This window comes from Podarcis pityusensis (genome assembly GCF_964106645.2).
Source record: "Podarcis pityusensis genome assembly, chromosome: 11".
NCBI classification, from domain to species: domain Eukaryota; kingdom Metazoa; phylum Chordata; class Lepidosauria; order Squamata; family Lacertidae; genus Podarcis; species Podarcis pityusensis.
Genome location: NC_138036.1, coordinates 51,335,291 through 51,356,374, shown reverse-complemented (window position 1 = coordinate 51,356,374; position 21,084 = coordinate 51,335,291). Strand labels below are relative to the sequence as shown.

General features: G+C 45.3%; 1 protein-coding gene across 1 annotated transcript in view; it reads right to left on the bottom strand.

Annotated features, from left to right (window-relative positions):
- The window catches only part of ROR2 (receptor tyrosine kinase like orphan receptor 2), a 154,848-nt gene extending 134,230 nt beyond the window's left edge, over window positions 1-20,618 (bottom strand). Inside the window, exon 1 of the mRNA XM_080972452.1 lies at window positions 20,269-20,618. Coding sequence (XP_080828578.1) covers window positions 20,269-20,341 — 73 coding nt within the window. The 5' untranslated portion in view covers window positions 20,342-20,618. The remainder of the gene's footprint in view (window positions 1-20,268) is intronic.
- Window positions 20,619-21,084: the final 466 nt, after the last annotated feature.

Here is a 21,084-nt window from a genome sequence, read left to right as displayed (position 1 = left end):
CCTCTGCCTGGTTTAGAGATTAGGGCTTCTATAAAGTACAGACCATTATGAAAGTATTGTCTTGATTCCCCTGAGATCTCCCAAGGGTGTCGTAGATCTCGACTACCTGGAATTTGCCACAACTTCCACCAGATCATCCCATGGAAACACAGCTTAGCAAACTAACAGCTTTCAGCCTTATACAGACTGTCTTTTTGGGGATAGGGGTGTCAAAGAAGGGTAAATGCACTATCATATATATACCTACTGGATGGTATTTCCTTCTTCACCATCATTTGAACCAGCCCATAACGTAATGGAAATTAAATGATGGTTATTTTATTTAGACATTTTCACTGGACTGAAGCCCCTTAGAGAACAGACTCTCTCAGAAACAAATTTAAACCGGTTTGGGTATGTTCAGCTGATGGTGCTGGAAGACATTCTCCACAAATGTATAACATCTAACAGCCAAGCAAATGCAAAAAAACTTCTGTAGTTAGGAAATACACTCAACTGCATAAGATGTAAAAAAAATAAAATTAATTCTGCATTCTAACTTGCTGGAAGGAGAAGCCATGTATGAAATCCTATAGCTAAAAATATTTGTTTTTTTCCTGTTTAAAGATTAACTTGCATTAGCTCTCAGCAAATAAAGGAATGTCTGAAAAGTTTTTGGGTTTTTTTGCATTTCATCTTAAAGTACAATTTAAAGCTGCCCTGAGCTTCAATTAACAAATAAATTATTTTTTCTCCCCCATTCCAGAGGCTAAACTGATCAGAGTAAAGATATCTTATCACTTCATTAGTCTCTTCTTAACCACCAAATGATGACCAATGCAGGATAATTCATTATGCGACAGAATGTTAAAACAACCTAACACGTTTTTTTACCTTTTTGTGCCCTCTCTCTCCTTTTCTAAAAGACAATGTAAACCATAACCCTTGCAAAAGAAAAGACCAGTGAGGGAAGACAATGGGACAAGGTAGAAGAAATAAAACTGTGGATATTTTTCCACCGTAAATTTCATTACCATTTGGCAGTCTCTGATTTGACGCGACTAACTCAGAATCAGAAGAGAGACCAACCCTGTCAGTTCAAAGACAAAGAGCAGTAGGACTCCTTACATACACACCTTCCTAGAAAACAATGGAACAAATAAACAAATTAAAAATGGCAACCTGCCCTATTTCACTAATTCATCAATTAGATGAAGTAAGGGGTGTGCTATGAAGGAGCTTTGCAGATGACGCCAAATTATTCAGGATGGGGAAATCGCAAGGAACTTCAAAAGGCTCTCCCCGAATCTGGTGAGGAGACAACAAATGGCAGACAAAGGTCATTAGAAGTGCAAAGTTGATGCACACTGGAAGCAACAAATCCTTACTTCACACATGGAGCATGAACCGTCTGCAGCCATCCAGAAAACAAATATTCCGGGGTCACTGTGGTGACTTTACTAAAATGTCAGCTCAATATATTCACTCATTCTCCTCTTGCACAGAATTATCATCACAGAAAGGGTAGAGGAAAGTAAGAACCATTGGCTCCACCTCCACCACATAACCCTCTCTACTGGTTACCATTCCTACATGTAGGGGCATGTGTTCGAGTTTGAGTTTCTGCTATGGGGAGTTTGTTCTATTCAAATACACATCCCTGTACGGTTCCTCCAAGCCCCCTGTCCCCTACACACAATGTGTTGGAGGATAAATGGAGAGCCTGCTGTTGTCAAATACCTCCCTGTGTGGTTCAGAACCCAGTTCCGCAGCAGACCTTCACCACTCAATACACATAAGGAGAGAATGAGTGAAATGGGTACATATGGGCAATGCCAGGATTCCAGCTGACCATGGGTGCTGAACCTGGAACCTGAGAGATATCAGGCATGATTCAACACAATAAAACAGTGAACAGGGTGGCGATACAATGACTACTAGGGAAGTGGGTGGCACTGTGGTCTAAACCACTGAACCTCTTGGGTTTGCCAATTAGAAGGTCGGTGGTTCGAATCTGCGCAACAGGATGAGCTCCCATTGCTCTGTTACAGCTCCTGCCAACCTAGCAGTTCAAAAGCATACCAGTGCAAGTAGATATATAGGTACCACTGTGGCGGGAAGGTAAGTGGCGTTTCTGAGCGCTCTGGTTTCCGTCACAGTGGTCCGTTGCGCCAGAAGCGGTTTAGTCCTGCTGGCCACATGACCCAGAAAGCTGCCTGTGGACAAATGCCAGTTCCCTCGGCCTGAAAGCAAGATAAGGCACACAACTCCATAGTTGCCTTTGACTGCACTTAACCATCCCTGGAAAAGACCCTGATGTTGGGAAAGATGGAGGGCACAAGGAGAAGGGGACAACAGAGGAAGAGATGGTTGGATAGTGTTCTCGAAGCGACCAGCATGAGTTTGACCAAACTGCGGGAGGCAGTGGAAGACGGAAGTGCCTGGCATGCTCTGGTCCATGGGGTCACGAAGAGTAGGACACGACTAAATGACTAAACAACAACAACAACAACAAACTGTCCAGGAGTCCTTTAGCTTTCTTACAATGACTACTGCAATCGAGATAAAACCTATTTGGGGGAGGGGAAACTACTTTTGCCATTTTTTATGGATGTTTATTGTTTGTTTACAGATGGCTGCCTTGGTGATATTATCTTGTGTTGATTGCATGATTCAACACAGCCACACAACTCTGCCCAGAGCAGGAAGCTGCAAGATATTAACAGAACAGAGAAAGTAACTTGGTAACTCCTTGCATGTGCTTCCACAGTCAGGCTTTCTCCTTGGTCTGAGCAATACTGAAATTCTGCTGCCACTTTGCTTTCCTGTCACATCTCTACCTTCCAGATACCCCACAATGCAGCAGTCAGACTTCACTTCACTCCCAGGAACTTGCCCCTAGGCTTGTCAAAAGCCAGGACTAACAGGCAATGAAAAAGGCATTACAGTGGTACCTCGGGTTAAGTACTTAATTCGTTCCGGAGGTCTGTTCTTAACCTGAATCACCACTTTAGCTAATGGGGCCTCCCCCTGCTGCCGCGCCTCCGGAGCACGATTTCTGTTCTTATCGTGAAGCAAAGTTCTTAACCTGAAGCACTATTTCTGGCTTAGTGGAGTGTGTAACATGAAGCGTATGTACCCTGAAGCATATGTAACCCGAGGTACCACTGTACATACATCCATATCTATGGTGTTGAGACTGATGGAATTGAAGTCCAGAAATTCAGGGTCCACTAGCAAGCTCCTCCTCCTCCTCCTCCTCCTTCTTCTTCTTCTTCTTCTTCTGACAGTGGTACACCCACTGTACCAAGCTCAGAGAAGGCCGTGGATGTCCCAGATCATGGCGGCACCGAGATCCTTTAAATGGAGATGCTAGAAATGAGACTGGTACCTTATGTATACAAAATACCTGAGCTACGTCCCCTTACGTTCACATATACAGCCGTACCTCGGAAGTTGAACAGAATCCGTTCCGGAAGTCCATTCGACTTCCGAAATGTTCGACTTCCAAAGCACGGCTTCTGATTGGCTGCAGGAAGCTCCTGCAGCCAATCGGAAGCCGCGGAAGCCCTGTCAGACGTTCATCTTCCAAAAGAATGTTTGAAAACCGGAACACTCAATTCCGGTTTTCGATTGTTCAGCAGCCGGAACGTTTGACTCCCAAGGTGTTCGGGAGCCGAGGTACAACTGTATAATAATTCTCACCACACCTATTAATTATAGCTACTACCCCCCACACACACACTTAAAAAAGAATGAAAGAACTGTAATTCTCAAGAGCTTAGGAAATGCTTTAAAAACACAAAGGCTTCCTCTGACCACAACAGGAAAGATGTGGGATTGGGAGTCAAAACAATGAGAACCACATAGGCATGGCATGAGTTTAAAGGAAGCCACGCCTTCGTTAGCTACATCACTCATGAGTTGGGCTACACAGGGACAAGGACCCCAAATGATCAAACCTGCCTGCTGACAGAAAAGCCGAAGATCATTTACTGGGAAATCTGGAGAAGGGAGCAGACTAACATGGAAGATGATCCAGTCAAGCCCATGCCAACCTAGTTGCCCATCTATGTCTACTTAAATTGTCAATCTCTGTCTTTTCTTTTTCTTCTGACCTCACTGCTTGCAATTCCCTCGTGTATGTATACTTGCAAGTGAGGCTTACACTTCATGCACAGAATAAAGTGGCTCTAGTAAATTACTGCTTATGCCATAATAAATCTGTTAGTCTTCATAGTATTACAGTACTAGTTTCCCTATAAAATCATATACAATGGTACCACGGGTTACATACGCTTCAGATTACATACGCTTCAGGTTACACACTCCGCTAACCCAGAAATAGTGCTTCAGGTTAAGAACTTTGCTTCAGGACGAGAAGAGAAATCATGCTCTGATGGCACGGCAGCAGCTGGAGGCCCCATTAGCTAAAGCGCTGCTTCAGGTTAAGAACAGTTTCAGGTTAAAAACGGACCTCTGGAATGAATTAAGTACTTAACCCGAGGTACCACTGTAATTGTAGAATTGGAAGGGACACTGGGGTTCATCTGATCCAGGGGTCGGCAAATTATTTTATCCGCGGGCCAGTCTACTGTCCCTCAGACCTTGTGGCGGGCTGGAGAATCGGCACCGGGGGGGGGTGGAGCTGGAAGAAGAGGCAAGGGGAGCAAGTAGTCCTCCTCTTCCCCCCCCCCCAGCCCCAGCCTATGCGCTTACCTTCCCTGGGGCTGCCACCGCCGCTGCTGCCACTTCTGCTGCTGCTGCTGCCGTGGGTAGGCAGAGCGAGCTAATACACTCCGCACTCTGGCCCACAGGAGCACCAGGGTGGCGGCAGATGGAAGGAAGGAAGGAAGATGAGCGTCGCGAAAGAGCTGGCTCCGGAGAGGGGCTGCTTAAAATGGCGCTCAGCCAGCTCAGTCCAGCCGCCTTCCTCCTCTAGGCAGGGCAGAGAGAAGCCAGGAGGAGGGAGGGAGGCGCCGCCTTGAGGAAGAGGGGGAGAAATGGAATGGCATAGGGGGGCAAATGGTGCAGCCCAAATGAACAGAATCCCCACACCGATCCAGGGATAGTCCGCAGGCTGGATCCTGAAGGAAATTGAGCCTGATCCGCCCCCCCGGGCCTTTGTTTGCCGACCCCAATCTAGTCCAACCCCCTACAATGGAGGAATCACAGCTAAAGCGTCCATGACAGATGGCCGTCCAACCTCTGCTTAAAAACCTCAAATGAAGGAGAGTCCACAACCTCCCGAGGGAGACCATTCCACTGCTAAACAGCTCTTACTGCCAGAAAGTTTTTCCTGATGTTTAGTCAGAATCTCCTTTCATGTAAATTGAATTTTTGGTTCAATGTATTCTTGTTTAAATATCACTTGCATTTCTTCTTTATGACACTTATTCCTAAGTGCTCTCAAAACTCATTCAGGGCTATAATCAACAATGGTTTTTAAAAAAATCTTTGGCAGATTCCTGAAAACTAGATGTAATACATTTCCTTTAAAATTTATTTAAGTAAAGGAAGAAATGGCTGGGGAAACCCAGCCAGATGGGTGGGGTATAAATAATAAATTATCATCATCATCATCATCATCATCAAGAAAGAACCTTCTGCCTGTCAGGCCAATTGAAAAAGAGCACGTTTTATATAACATCTGAGCATGGAGTGTTCTGAAAACTTTATGTGCAATGGCAACAAGCCCTAGAAAGCTGGTCTCGTGCATCTTTGACCAGGCGTAGTATTGACATCCCAGCACACAGCGGTAAGCACTGTAAAAATACCATTTGATAACATGTGATGAACACAATGGGAGTGTTCAGAAAAACATATTGCAGCTTAATAAGCTGAGATAGGAACAAGGTTTTGGGGCGCACACAAAGCCCATTCATCAACCAGAAAGTATCCCATTAATTACAGGTTCCCATTTTGTCCAAATTCGTAAACCATAGTTCACAACTTCAGAAAAAAAGTTGGATGTTAAGCCAACTTCAATCCATGGCTTGATATCTTGGCTTGTTCTGAAGCTATCAACCATAGCTTCCTGGTTTGGGGAAAACAGGAAAGTATTGTAAATTAAAAGCTTTCTGGTTTGGTGGTTTCTTTGCTCAGGAAGAAGAGCAATGGGGTTGTGTGTGGCGCCAAATGGCTCGTTCATATTTCAGCTTATTACACCCAGATGTGATCATCCAGGCACTGTATACTCATGGGCAAGTATACTAAACACAACTGGCTTGCAACAGACAAGAGACCCATCTTGAACAAGATCATTGAATGGTCATCATCACATTCCCAGAAGCACCCTAGAGGAAAGTCTGAATTCACTTGATGCAATTTTAATTTTAACTTTTTTTAAAAAAAAAAAACTATTAACTACTTCCACATTAAATGTTCTGAACCTGAAAAATATTATGAATGATCTTCACAATGCAAAAAATAAAACATTTTCTGGGATAGTTTTATGATTCAGTTAGACAGTCATGAGGCCTGTGTTGAAAAGTTAACTTTCACACTCAATTAATCCCAACTCTAACCTGCTGCAGAACCCTGGCTGAATTTATCTTTTCTTTACGCAGCATGCAAAGCCTTCTAGTTAAATACACAAAAGTATAGAAAAATAATGTCATGGCATTAAATTGGAAAAAGCAAGCAAATTCAGTTACAGCAGCCACTTCACTGTGAAATAATACTTACCAGATGAATGGCTTAAAACTAGTCTAGCACATTCAAGCAGGACTGGCCTAAACTACTGAAGAAAATGTTCAAGTTACAGCTATTAGGGGATGTATTTAGGAGTTTGGTAATGCAGGATATGCAAGCTTTTGAATTTCATGTAACTAAAGGCAGGCACAAAACAGGTAACTCAGTGGTTCTCAAAACTTTTTGCGGCGGCGGAATCCTTGCAGTAAAATCTTTTAAATTTATACTTTTAAAAGTAGGGACGAAACTGACTACTGGGAGAGCAAGCAACAGAGAGTCAGACAGAGCAGCAACTTTGAAAAAGAATAAAAGAAGCTCTTATCATGCAGAGTTCTTCTTATCTTAAAGGAGCAGCATATTTAACCCTTGCTGCCAGGCTGCGGCTCACAGGAAGGTGCTAGGAAACGTACATTGGATTCCATGATGTTTCAACAGCACATTTAACCCAGGAGCAGGGTAGCATGTGTAAACAGCACTGTTTACCTGGCTTTCCAAAAAAAGCATTGTTTACCTGGCTGTCCATAAACCCCATCTACAGCATAATGTGGATGTGGGAAGATGGCTTAGAGCAGCATTGTCCAACAGGTTGATCGGGATCGACTTCTTCTTGTTTTTGTTTAGTCGTTTTGTTGTGTCCGACTCTTCATGACCCCATGGACCAGAGCACGCCAGGCACTCCTGTCTTCCACTGCCTCCCGCAGTTTGGTCAAACTCATGCTGGTAGCTTCGAGAACACTGTCCAACCATCTCATCCTCTGTCGTCCCCTTCTCCTTGTGCCCTCCATCTTTCCCAACATCAGGGTCTTTTCCAGGGAGTCTTCTCTTCTCATGAGGTGGCCAAAGTATTGGAGCCTCAGCTTCAGGATCTGTCCTTCCAGTGAGCCCTCAGGGCTGATTTCCTTCAGAATGGATAGGTTTGATCTTTTTGCAGTCCATGGGACTCTCAAGAGTCTCCTCCAGCACCATAATTCAAAAGCATCAATTCTTCGGCAATCAGCCTTCTTTATGGTCCAGCTCTCACTTCCATACATCACTACTGGGAAAACCATAGCTTTAACTATATTGTTTCTTGGCGATCTGTCAATCTCTCTCTCCCCCCAAAACAGCCCTTCCTCAGAGCCAACGCTTCTCTCTCTCTCTCTCTCTCTCTCTCTCTCTCTCTCTCTGGAGGAGAAGCAAGCGGGCATGAAGAGGGCAGAGACAGGGCCGCCTTACCCATAGGCACTAAGGGTGCGATGCACCCGGGCACCGGGCTCTCAGGGCACCAGGCCGAGAGTCCGGGACCTGAGAGTTGAGTCCGGGGAAGAGCCCGCCCATCGGTCGGAGCGCCGCAGCAGGCTCTTCTGCTATGGGCAGCTCTGCGCTGCAAGTTCGGAGGTAACCAAGCCATCGAGATGCTGAGGTGGCCGGCTGGCTCCGCCTTCCTGTGCACCTGGAACTGGGCAACCTGGGGGGGCACTGGGCAGATCTTTGCACCCCGGCACAGCATATGATTAAGACAGCCCTGGGCAGAGGCATACGCCGACTGAGAGACCGGGCAAGAGAAGCCCTGTGCACTGGCTCCTCAAGAGAAAGGGCTGGTTTGGAGAGAGAGAGAGAGAGAGAGAGAGAGAGAGAGAGAGAGAGAGATGGTGCTGGACATTCCAGGATCCAGCCCTTGAGGAGAGGACTGCCTTGCCCCCCCTCCCCGCTGTAAAGCGATGAGCTCTCTCACTGAGCGCAACGAGGCTTACTCCCAAGTAAACACGCGCAAGGGAGTGGGGGACCCTTCCTGGCTGCTGCCATCCCATCCATGGAGGGAGGGGTGCATGGGTGAGTGTGCAGCCCTGCATGCTAGCTCCTCAGAGAGAGAAAGGGCTGGTTTAGGTTTACTCAAAAGGAAGGAAGGGGTGGGTTGGATCCAGGGGAATTCTACGGGCTTCATCCAGTTCTTAAGGTGGTGCTTGAAGGCTGTCAACTCCGCAGTTCAGTTTATCCAATTTCTGTTTCGAAATACAGTGGACCCTCCAGATACAAATTTAATACGTTCGTTCTTACGTACCCCTGAAAAGTCCGCAACATGAGGCGCTGCTTCTGCGCACATGCGCAGCGCGATAGAGCACTTCTGCGCATGCGTGCACGGCAAAACCCAGAAGTATACACTTCTGGGTTTGCCACATTCGCAATGCAAAAGTTACGTTACCAGAAGGTAACATAACCCGAGGATCCACCGTATGGGGGAAACCCTGACTCATTTGAAAAACAGCAAGAGTCCTGAGGTACTTTAAAGACTTAACACATTTATTATGGCATGAGCTTTTGTGAACAACAATCCCTGCATCATGTTCTGATTATGTAGGGCCCTGTCCACAATGTAATTTCCTTATGTTATTACAAGTATACAAAGTATGTATTTTTTTAAAAATATTGATTTATGACAAACTTTCCCGGTTTTATGGAAGTGACTGCCGTTTGTTATTACAGTGGTACCTCGGGTTACATACGCTTCAGGTTACAGACTCCGCTAACCCAGAAATAGTACCTTGGGTTAAGAACTTTGCTTCAGGATGAGAACAGAAATCGTGCTCTGGCGGCGCGGCAGCAGCAGGAGGCCCCATTAGCTAAAGTGGTGCTTCAGGTTAAGAACAGTTTCAGGTTAAGAACGGACCTCCAGAACGAATCAAGTACTTAACCCGAGATACCACTGTAATTTTATCATAAGCTCAGTCAAATATAATCTGTTTAACTTGAAGAATGACCATGGGAGAGTGTGGTACATCACTGCCCGTTTTTGATACTGGATGGTAGATCTCAGGCAACTTATGGTTGGACATGCCTGGCTTAAAGCATGTGGCACCTCTGCTAAAACATGCACACCGGGCTAGGTTCAATGTTCTTATTTTGATGTACAGTGTCCTGAACTTGTGTCCATGATATCTTTAAAGGGCAGTTATATCCCACCTCGGTCACCTGCAGCAATGCAGTTAGGCATTCCCTGTGTTGCTGAGGCTCAACTGGCTTTGGACTAGAAGTCAGGCATTATGGGATGCTGATCCCATGCTGTGGAACAGAATTTTTTCCCTAGTATCCTTGCATTTGACTTTCAGGTGTCTCTTGAAGACTTTTTTTATGCCACCAGGCCTTTGCAGCTGTTTATTTATTTTTTAATCAGCCAGTCACCTGAATGATTATCTGAACTGTTGCAATGGTGTTTTAAGTTTAATGTTGCACACCACAACAATGTAGTTGATATAACGGTATAGAAATATTTTAATAAATAAACAAACAATTTCTATGTCTATATAAGGAAAGCCTTTACAGTCTGCTTTCTTAAGTGGACATTAAGCAAGAAGAACACAATTCACGTATCAACTGATATCCTGAGTTCCTGTTTACATTGTATGTTTTGCTTACTTCAGTTCGGTAGGCGATCTTATTGAGTTCTATCTTTCTATTGCTAAATCTGAAGGCCACAACCTCAGTTCTTTTCAATGCTAGTTTAACCATGGGGAGAAGAGGGTACAGTGATACAGATGCGTCATAACCCTATTAATGTTTACCCAGGGAGTTAGTGGTTTCTTCCATTCTGCAGTGGTACCTTGGTTCCCAAACACTGTTGACTATTGTTTCCGGGGCGCCTGCCCCTTGGTTTTCTAACATTTCGGAAGTCAAACTGATTTCCAGAATGGATTAAGTTTGGTGCTTTTGTTTTTGCTATTTATTTTGCATTTTTGTGTTTGAGGCTTTTTCGGTTAATTTGTTTTTGTGACTGTGTGGAACTCAGTTCAGCTACGGATTGATTGATTGATTGATTGATTGACTGTGTGTCTGCAGAAATGGATAAAAGCCCCCCATCCAAACAATGGCTATCATCAGTGCAGGCAAGGAAAAAAATATTTTAATTTTTATCATCTACAATACTGTCTTATTTATTTTATAGTACAGTACATTGATTATTGCTTTCATTTTATGGATCAGTGGTCTTGTTAGGTAGTAAAATTCATGTCAAATTGCTGTTTTAGGGGTTGTTTTTAAAAGTCTGGAACGGATTAATCTGTTTTGCATTCCTTTCTATGGGAAAGCGCGCCTTGGTTTCGGAATGCTTTGGTTTTGGAATGGACTTCCGGAACGGATTACGGTAAGTGTGAGAACCAACGTACTACTGTACATGCAAATCTACAATCAAAGGAAAGCAAAAGCAATGGCTTGCACAATGAACTGGATTGGAAAAAATATTATTACTACAACATAATAAAAACCAGCAGTGTCACTGCACCATCATTTAAACAAACACACACACACACACACACACACAACCAAAAAAGCAGCAGTAGCTGCTGCTAGTGGTATCAAAACTTCCAACAGAAGCCTGACAGAGAGAAAAAAACAAGCCGTAGACTACTCGGAAGTCTATTTCAAGTATGATACCACTGCAGCTCTATAAAAAGCTCACCATTTGTAAGCGAGTAGGGGACCTCCAATGTTTTGCTCTCAGTTGGCCCCCAAATCCCAGAAGCAGCAAGCCATTGCAAAGTGAAAATTCTCTCATGCTGCCTCCAGCCTTCTTGGCTTCCCATGCCAAGGGAAAATAACAGCACAGCTGCCAGTCTTTGGGCTCCAGAAAATGCCTGACCTTGCTATGTTCTTAGTCTGGCTGGTAGAGAAGGAACTGAAGGGAAGAAAGAAACTGAGTTCACAGCAACAGAAGAAGGGGTCCAAGGAGTAGGGAATCATATTTTTTGTCAGAGAAAAGGTATTACCCCAATTATTACACATGGAGTTGTGGGCACTATTATAATATTGCTGAAGGGTGATGGTTTGTGGGTTGATAGAGGTAATGTTTGATATGGTGAATGGTAGCAGTGCTTGGCTGGCTGACACCCTTTAAAAATGTGTTGGGGAGGGGGAATTATTGGGTTCTTCTTGTTTTTATTTCTCTTATCTATTTTGTGCCTTTAGATTGTGATTTTATCATGTGAACTGCCCTGAGACCTGCGGGGATAGAGCAGTATATAAAATTATTATTATTATTATTATTATTATTATTATTAATGTGATAGAAATATGTTGTCACCAACAGCTTGGTCCAAGTTGGAGGGGCCTCTTGACCAACCAATCTCTGGTGATCAAAGCAGCCAGATAATTTAGTAGTGCTTTCTTTTTTGCTGTTATTCACAAGAGTCATATAGCTTTCTTGAAGATAACTTTCTTCAAAAGGATTAGAGGGGAAAACTGAGTGAACAATGACCTCTTTCCATGAAACAACTTGCTATTGTCTCACGGGATCCTTTCATTCAAGTTCATCACATTTTGGCAACCTGGCTACATTTATTTTTAAATTTTCATCTGTCATATAGATACAACCAGAAATGCAAATCAAGAGGATTTCCCCCACACAGTTGAAGCAGCTGTCAATAAGTGTGCAAGGAATCGCAGTGTTAACTAGCTTATTTGGCCATACAGTGGTACCTCGGGTTGCATACACTTCAGGTTACATACGTTTCAGATTACAGACTCCGCTAACCCAGAAATAGTACCTCGGGTTAAGAACTTTGCTTCAGGATGAGAACAGAAATCGTGCTCTGGTGGCGCGGTGGCAGCAGGAGCCCCCATTAGCGTAAGTGGTACTTCAGGTTAAGAACAGTTTCAGGTTAAGAACGGACCTCCGGAACGAATTAAGTACTTAAGCTGAGGTACCACTGTATTCAATAGGGTAGGTAATTTGATTCAATATTTGTATGATGCTTTTCCAATAACCAAGCAGAGCTCAAAGCAGCTCACAAAACTTGAAATGTGACAAAGCATGAAAGCTGACGTTATTCTAACCACCTATTTGCAAATTTCAAAATGAAACAGTAACCTAGTAGAAACATTTGTTTCTTTTTCTATGAAGACAGAATACCTTCTGATAAGCTACAGGTTTCATTTTGAAGTGAGGGCGCTGGAGGAAATTTTAAATTACATGTTATTTTTTTAAAATACAAACTGTAACAGGCTAAATCACTCATCGCCAACCTGGTGCCCCCAAGATGTTTCAAACCACAACTCCCAAGAACTGAGCCCAAAATATCTGTAGGTTGTTGAAAGCAGGGCAAAAGACTCAAAATCAGACAAAAAGTTGCACAAAAGGTAAACGCCGCGTAGGCTGGGAAGGGACCTTTAACTTCAAACCTCTCCCATGGTTCAGTCAAAACACAAAGAAAAGATGATCATTTATGTCAAATTGCTATTTGTTCCAAATGGTTACAGGGTATGCTACAGGAGCCAGCAGTCTAAATAACAATAAAAAACAGGATTAACAAACAACGCTGCCTCTTTCATTGCAGCAAAAGCCTGTCATTCGTTTCCTTTGAAGCCCTAACTAGTTTGTACTCACTGGATTAGAAAGACTTGGGTACTTGCATACTTTCCAGACATACTGAGCTTAATGACAGCTTCCTTTTATAAAGCAACAAGCCCAGGGAGAACAAACAAGCTTAAATTGCACCTCCTTCCTTTACACAAGGAAGCCTACTACAAAAGTAACAGAATTTGAACCAAAGTAACAGTAAAATATGGAACAAACATATCACAATTCAAAGACATTCTAAACCATGGACACTAGCTAGATGTAGCTAGATGTAGCCTTTAAGATGTTAGCTATGCTTATAATGATCAGGGCTATGAGAAAAACTTAGTATTCTTATCTGGAATGTAATTATATATTTCAGGTGCTACATGCTTCTAATTTATGAGTTCATGGAATACAATCTTTTAACTTGGAAGTTGTATCCAAACTACAGGCAAGAGGCCTGGAATCTAGGGCACATTTATCAAGCACATTTTGTAGCACAAGGAAACAAAAACTTTTTTACATTTTAATCTTAGCCACCCAGAGCATGAATGCTCATTCTTTGTAATTAGTTATCAAATTGCTTCCATACATCCGACTAATACTCAGCGCTGTTAACACCTTGCCCAGAGTGAAATGTATTTTTTTAAAAAGTAGGATCAGCTTTCCTGCAAACAACTGAAAGCTTCCTAAATAGGATTAATCTGCCAAGTTTGTCAATCTTCCATTCTCCCCCTACCGCCACATTTCTGTGCTTTCCGCAAAAGACAGGATTGTGGAATCCCAGCATTTGTGACTACTGCTTAAAAAACACACACACAAAAACCAGGACATGCCCTGGGAAGAACTATTTTTAGTGGAAGCCTTAACTGCTTCTTTGACCCAAACTTAAGATTCTTTAATTTAAATGTAAAACAAAGGAGATGGATTTTTGTAACCAGTGAAACGGTTTCACATTAAAGCCTGCAATGCAAAATTTATTACAAACTGAATGAATGACAATCTAAGTGGCATTACTCATGGTATTAGTTTTCCAACAGCCATATTTATTCAGGAATAAGTTCCAAAAATTTCAGTGCAACTTAACTCTCAGATGTGCATAGGCCTACTCAGTTGTCATCCGACAGGTTGGTTCCAGACTTAGTTATGCTCAGAATAGACCCCTTGATATTATTGGGTTTTTGTTGCTGCTTTAAAACATGTTCTATTGCAATCTATTGAACCCCCTAAAAGACAAGCCGTATTTTAATTCAATGTCATTTACTTGTCTACATTTATTTGAATGAACTGCTGGATCCCAGGAACATTGGCTCAGAATGTTTGTGCGCCAGTAAGTTCCACTTAACAGGACTTACTTCAGCGTAGCCAAGCATAGGATTGCATTGTTAGGCCACCATGTACCCACAAAAATCAAGCCACGTATTGCAGTACAGTCATACCCTGGTTGTCAAACGGAATCCATTCCGGAAGTCTGTTTGACTTCTGAAAACGTTCGAAAACCAAGGCAGGGCTTCCGATTGACTGCAGAGCTTCGGATGTTCGCAGAAGTCGCGTCGGATGTTCGGGTTCCAAACTGGAACACTCACTTCCAGTTTTATGGCGTTCAGCAGCCAAAATGTTTGCGTACCAAGGCGTTTGAGAACCAAGGTATGACTGTACATATGTGAATGGGAATGATCATGTGATCTGATGGGCACCCCAATGGCAAGGGGGGTAACTATTAGGTTTGAAAGGACTATGCAAACTTTTTCAGCAGGGAGCTGGTCCACTGTCCCTCAGACCTTGGGGGGGGGGGGCGTACTATATTTTGAAGAAAAAAATGAATGAATTCCTATGCCCCACAAATAACCCAGAGATGCATTTTAAATAAAAGCACACATTCTACTCGTGTAAAAACACCAGGCAGGCCCAACAAATAACACAGAGATGCATTTTAAATAAAAGGACACGTTCTACTCATGTAAAAACACACTGGTTCCCGGACTGTCCGCGGGCCGGATTGAGAAGGCAGTTGGGCTGGATCTGGCCCCCGGGCCTTAGTTTGCCCACCCATGGACTATGCAATCAATGAAAGCAACTGCATGCACACATTCATGTGATAGGTAAAGGTAAAGGTACCCCTGCCCGTACGGGCCAGTCTTGACAGACTCTAGGGTTGTGCGCTCATCTCACTCTAGAGGCCGGGAGCCAGCGCTGTCCGCAGACACTTCCGGGTCACGTGGCCAGCGTGACAAGCTGCATCTGGCGAGCCAGTGCAGCACACGGAACGCCGTTTACCTTCCCGCTATAAAGCGGTACCTATTTATCTACTTGTGCCTGGAGGTGCTTTCAAACTGCTAGGTGGGCAGGAGCTGGGACCGAACGACGGGAGCTCACCCCGCCGCGGGGATTCGAACCGCCGACCATACGATCGGCAAGTCCTAGGCGCTGAGGTTTTACCCACACCGCCACCCGCGCGTGATATTTACACACATATGTGAGACTATACCATAGAGAAGCAGCTCCCATGTGGCTTGGTGAGTATGACTGAAGGAGGTCTTACAGCTAAAATGAATTAAAGAGTGCTTCCAGATGAATGTTTACTGTGATACCAGTTTTTTGCAGTGTCTTTCTTTCTTTTTTTTTTTTTTTGGAAGACATTGTTGGCATCAATATGTCACTCAGCATGTATTTTCCCTATTTAATCCAGATTTACCCTATCCACAGAAAATGGGATAAGTTAAAAAGAAGCCATACTGCTGCTCATGACTGATTTGCAATATCAGTACAATCTGTTTCCAATATTAAGCCACCATCTGAAGCAACCTAAAAGTGCATAAGATCAGAACATTATACTGCAATTTTAAATAGGTAAACCCTGTTAAGAGTGAAGGGAACACTGTTTCTGAGTGAACAATGCTAAACATTAGTCTGAAATGCACCCCATTTTCTCCCTAATGTTTCCAATTAACTTTTTTTTTTTTTTTGCAATTAAGGCACGAAGGTACAAGTTACACTCCTATGGATCAAGAGGAAGGCTTAAGTCTCCTTTTATTTAGGGTAAAGCCCCAAATAAAGATGAAACAGTAAATTTCCATGACTTAATTAGCTTTATAGCTCCAGATCATACCATCTTCTGGATCATTACAGTGGTACCTCGGGTTACAGATGCTTCAGGTTACAGACTCCACTAACTCAGAAATAGTACCTCGGGTTAAGAACTTTGCTTCAGGATGAGAACAGAAATCGCATGGCAGTGTCGCGGTGGCAGCAGGAGGCCCCATTAGCTAAAGTGGTACCTCAGGTTAAGAACAGTTTCAGGTTAAGAACGGACCTCCAGAACAAATTAAGTTCTTAACCCGAGGTACCACTGTTATTACGAAACCATGGTGCATGTGTAATACAAACGCTTCTCCATCACCATGCAAATAGCCTATCATGTTTGCTGAAACCTCCACAAGAGCGTCTGATTATGTGGAGGCTCGGTTTGTGAAGAAGAAGAAGAGTTTGGATTTGATATCCCACTTTATAACTACCCCAAAGAGTCTCAAAGCGGGTAACAATCTCCTTTCCCTTCCTCCCCCACAACAAACACTCTGTGAGGTGAGTGAGGCTGAGAGACTTCAGAGAAGTGTGACTAACCCAAGGTCACCCAGCAGCTGCATGTGGAGAAGCGGAGACGTAATCTGGTTCACCAGATTACGATTCTACCGCTCTTAACCACTACACCACGCTGGCTCATTGTGAAAATAGGGAAAGAGAAATCAAGCAAGCGAGTCTCTGTGCAACTGGGGCACATCTATGGATGCCCTGTCTAACATGGGAGAGTTTTCCATGTGGTCAACAAGAGTGGCTTGCACAGCACCAACCCGTCCCTGTTCAAGTATAAACTGTGTTAAGTCCCACAGCTGGTAAGGCAAACTTATTGCACTGAAATTCTGAGAGGCCAGTCCCAGCAAGAGTCATTTTGTCAAAGTAAACCACAAACATATGTGGATATTTTCTACGCTACTCAATAGGCTGGCACTCTTTGTCCCTTTGAAGTACAAACTTCCAACACATCCCACGAAGAGACTATACCCCGAAGAGAGCAAACAAACAAAAAAGTCTCTATCTGAAACTGTGTGCAACATGTTGTTTTTTTAAGAGAGTCAAATCATTCCACAGTAAATAAGGTGCAACCACTACCTGGCAACAGCAATTTAGAATCTCACACTGAGAACGTTTTTGCAGATGGAAGAGACATGGGATTCTTTATAAAAAAATTAAAAAGGCACTTCTGGGAAAAAGACTTGAAAGCTGACTCCTAACTTTGCTGATTTCTCAATCAAAATATTTCCAGTATTTTGCAAAAACGGCATTCCCCGGTGATTTTTAATTTTTTTTTTAAGGAAAAAGAAGAACAAGTATTTATTCATAATAGCACAAAGGTCAGTCAAGTTATCGGAGCAAAAGTAACTCTTGTTAAAAAGAACAGGGCTCCATTATGACACTGAGTGAAGGGAGCTGCCTGAAATCTGTCAAAGGAGGAAGGAGAACCTCTTGCGGTGAGAAACAAGGGGCGGGAGACTTTTTGGAGCTTTCAGGGCTGGCCCCCTAAAACAGATCCAGCTGTTGAAAGGAAATGGGGTTGGGGTGGGAGGTTATATCTCACTTTGTGCCTGGAACTTCCAGCAAACAAGAGCAGCCAGCCATCCTCACTGCAGCAGCTCCCAAGTCTTTTTAAAGAGCATGCACACATAATTTCTATCATATTTTCAGCCATTTCTCAGTCCTGGGGGTATTTCAGTCTGGGAATGATAAAGGTGCCTCCCCAACAGAGGGGAGGGGGAGAATCCAGGGTACTTGCAACTTGTGTATATATATATATAGCTCTTGTTGATTTTGCAACCTTGCCCTGAGTCCTTCAAGACAGCCATAAGGTTTTCCCCTAAAAAAAGCCAGAAATGTTATCTCCTGCCCTATGCTAAAGCAACAAATGGCAAGACCCTGGGACCCTGGAGCTGAATAACAGGAAATCTAGGCATCTGTCACCTCCTGGGGGGAGGTAAATGGATTAGAGGGTTCAACAAAAGGAAGAGAAAAGTTCTTTTAAACATGCAACTGATTAACAGGCCCTCTCTAATCTGCAGTTTGGGCCTGTTATTTTTCTATTGGGGATGGGATACCTTTTCAGGGCAATCAAAGTTAATGCAATTTTTTTAAAAAATAAAACCAAACAAATGGAAGCTCCACTGGCTACCCGCCAAATTACCCCGCGGCCAAGTGATTAAGCATGATTCAAAGGTGTGGGGAATGACTTTGTATTATCTCTCTGCCATTGCTGGGCAAATCTAGCCAAAGTTAAGAGTGCAAAGGAGCCACACACACAAAAAAAATTACTTGGAAAGAGGATGATGGGCCGTAGAATTATTTTGCCCCAGGATCAAAGCCTCAGTCTAACCTAAGTCTTAACAGCGCCTGGGGTGGAGGGGATAAAACGCAAGGCTGAGAAGAAAGCGCCACAAATCCACAGCTGGACATAAAATGCAAGATCAGGCAATTGCTTTTGCAAGGACTGTTAAGTCTTCCACCAGTCTCATATTCACTCTGCACACTCCGGGCTCCTCCCTCTCCGAAGAGCTCCCATAAATCTTGCTGCTGTTAAGGCAGGGAGAAAGAGAGATGCCGGACGAGCTGGCAAGCATTCAACAGCAGCAGCCAGCCAGTGTGCAAGGTCAGATGTTAATAGGGCCGCTTGAATTCAGGCTCTCCAAACAATCGCAAGGCTTGTTGAACCGAATCCTAATGTTTCCTGATCGCCCGGGCTTTCCCCCCCTCCCCCCGCTCTGTGATCCTCTCTGCTCTCTTTCTGGGTTAGGTCAGTCAGGTAACACACAGGAAATGGCACTCTCCGAAAGCACAAAAAGCACTCGTGGGAAGGGAGGGGGGGAGAAGGGCAAAACTCCAAAACAACAACACACTATCCCCACTGCAAGAGGATGGTGGTGGACTTTCTGCCCATTATGGGTTCGGTTTCTTAGAAGCGCCAAGCAAGAGGCGGGCACTTCGCTCCCAAAACATTTTGTCTGCCTTCTCCCAACACCCCACTGAAAAAATAATGTGGAATTAAAAGGAGAGAAATCCCCTTTATTTCCTCATCTCCTGTCCCGATTCCTCACTCCACAAGGTGAAAACTTCACGTCTCCTACAGAGGCGGGGGCGGGGGCACGCGCGCGTAATGCTGGATGGAGCCGCACAACTCTGACCATACTTTCCAAACCACCATTACGCATCATGATGCTCAACTTCCCCATCCAAACTTCTCTCCCTCTCGGTGGGGAATACTGCGATGTTTTTATTTTGCACAATAAAGTATAAGGGGTGGGGGGTGGGATGGAGAGAGAGGAGGGTAGGATGGCGCTGCTGGGCTTTTGCAGATGAAAGGGTTTGGCAGGGCAACTCCCAACACGAGTGCACGGACGTAAATGTTCAATGGTGCTTCAGGAGAGCAGCATCCCCCAATGGACTCTGCAGGGCGCCTTTCTCCGCGCCAAGTACAATACAGCCCGAGAATCGACGGCGATCCTTCGCGTAACCCAACGAGACGGACTGTTCCGCCTCAAGATGCGCGGTTCCTGGGAAGTGAGCCGCCCCGCGCGCTTTCCTTCCGAGTAAGCATTAAAAAGGGCACCGCTCCAAAAGTCCTACATAGGTAACTTACTTCCGAGTAAGCACACAAAGGGCGCAGCTTCAAAAGTCCTACCTAGGTAACTTACTTCCGAGTAAGCATACTCAAAAGTTCTACCTAGATAAACTATTTTCTAGGGGGCGCGGTGGCAAGTTTCCTAGGCTCCCTCGTCCTCCCCCCTCCCCCGAAGGCTGCCGTTGTACCCGAGGTGAAAAGGCATCAAGCAGGACTACTCGAGAGCAACCGGTTGGCCCCTCGACGGCGCTGCCACGGATTCCCATCGGGCTACTCCCGAGTTAAAAAAATTAAATAAAATCGCCTTTTTACTCCTCCTGCACACCTTTGCCTAGGCAGCAACTGGTTTTCGACGCCTCTTGGGGCGAAGTCTACATAGGGCTACTCGAGAGTAATCCTCCCAGCCGAGGGAGTCCGGAGAGCTCTCCCTTCCAAGACATAAATGGGGCTGCTTGGGAGCGGCGCGCGCCCTCGACGGCATCCCGTGGCACGGGTCTACTCGAGAGCAAGTCGAGGGTCGGCCGACGAGGAAACGGGAGAGCCGTCGGGGCGACTTCGGAGTAAGACCGGCGGTGCTGCTGCTGCAGCCCGAGAGCCGCCGTCGGGGCGCTTCCAGCCTTACCTGCCGCGTCGAGGAAGAGGACGAAGGCGGACGCCGCCAGCACGGCTACGAAGGTGGCGCTGGCTGCCCCCATGCTGGCGCCGGCCAAGAGAGAAGGACGAAGGGGCCGCCGCCGCCGCACAAAGAGCCCTTTGTGGCCGCCCTCGGCTCTTCGGCTGGCGAAGGTGGCGGTCGCTGCTGGCGGCGCTTCCCGAGGATGCTGCCTTCTTGCGGGCTCCCTGGACGTCGAGCGACGGAGAAGCTGCTACTGCTGCCGCCTCCTCTCCGCCTCCTCCTCCCGCGAGCGGACGCTGCCCGAGGGGAGGAACGCGGCGGCGGCGGCGCCGACTGAGTCCGCCTGCTGGGAGCGCGCCTCCCTTCGCCCGCCGGCCAGCCCAGTCAGCCCAGCCAGCCGCTGCTCCTCGCGCGCACGGAGCGAGCGCACGGCAGCCCCCAAGGGAAGGCGAGGGGCGGGGAAGGCGCGCCCCCGACGCCGCTATCGCGATTCCCCGCGCCGAGCGAGCGGGGAAGCAGGGGGCGCGCAGCCGCGAGGTGTGAGGGGAAGGGTGGCCTGGTTCGGGCAGGGGCGCGCGCATCTGGAGGAGAGCGAATGGAGATATGGAAGTACAGAGTTGTAGAATTGGAAGGGACCTTCGTGGGTCATTTGTCCAACCGAACCTTTTGCCCAGCATGGGACTCGAACCCACGACTCTTTGATTAAGTCTCATGCTTAGAGTTGCCATATTTCAGAAAGGAAGAGGGCTGCCCTATTTTTAAAAGTAGTAGGGTTGCCTGGCAAATAGAAGGGGAAGAAATGGAGGCAGTGAGAGATTTTAC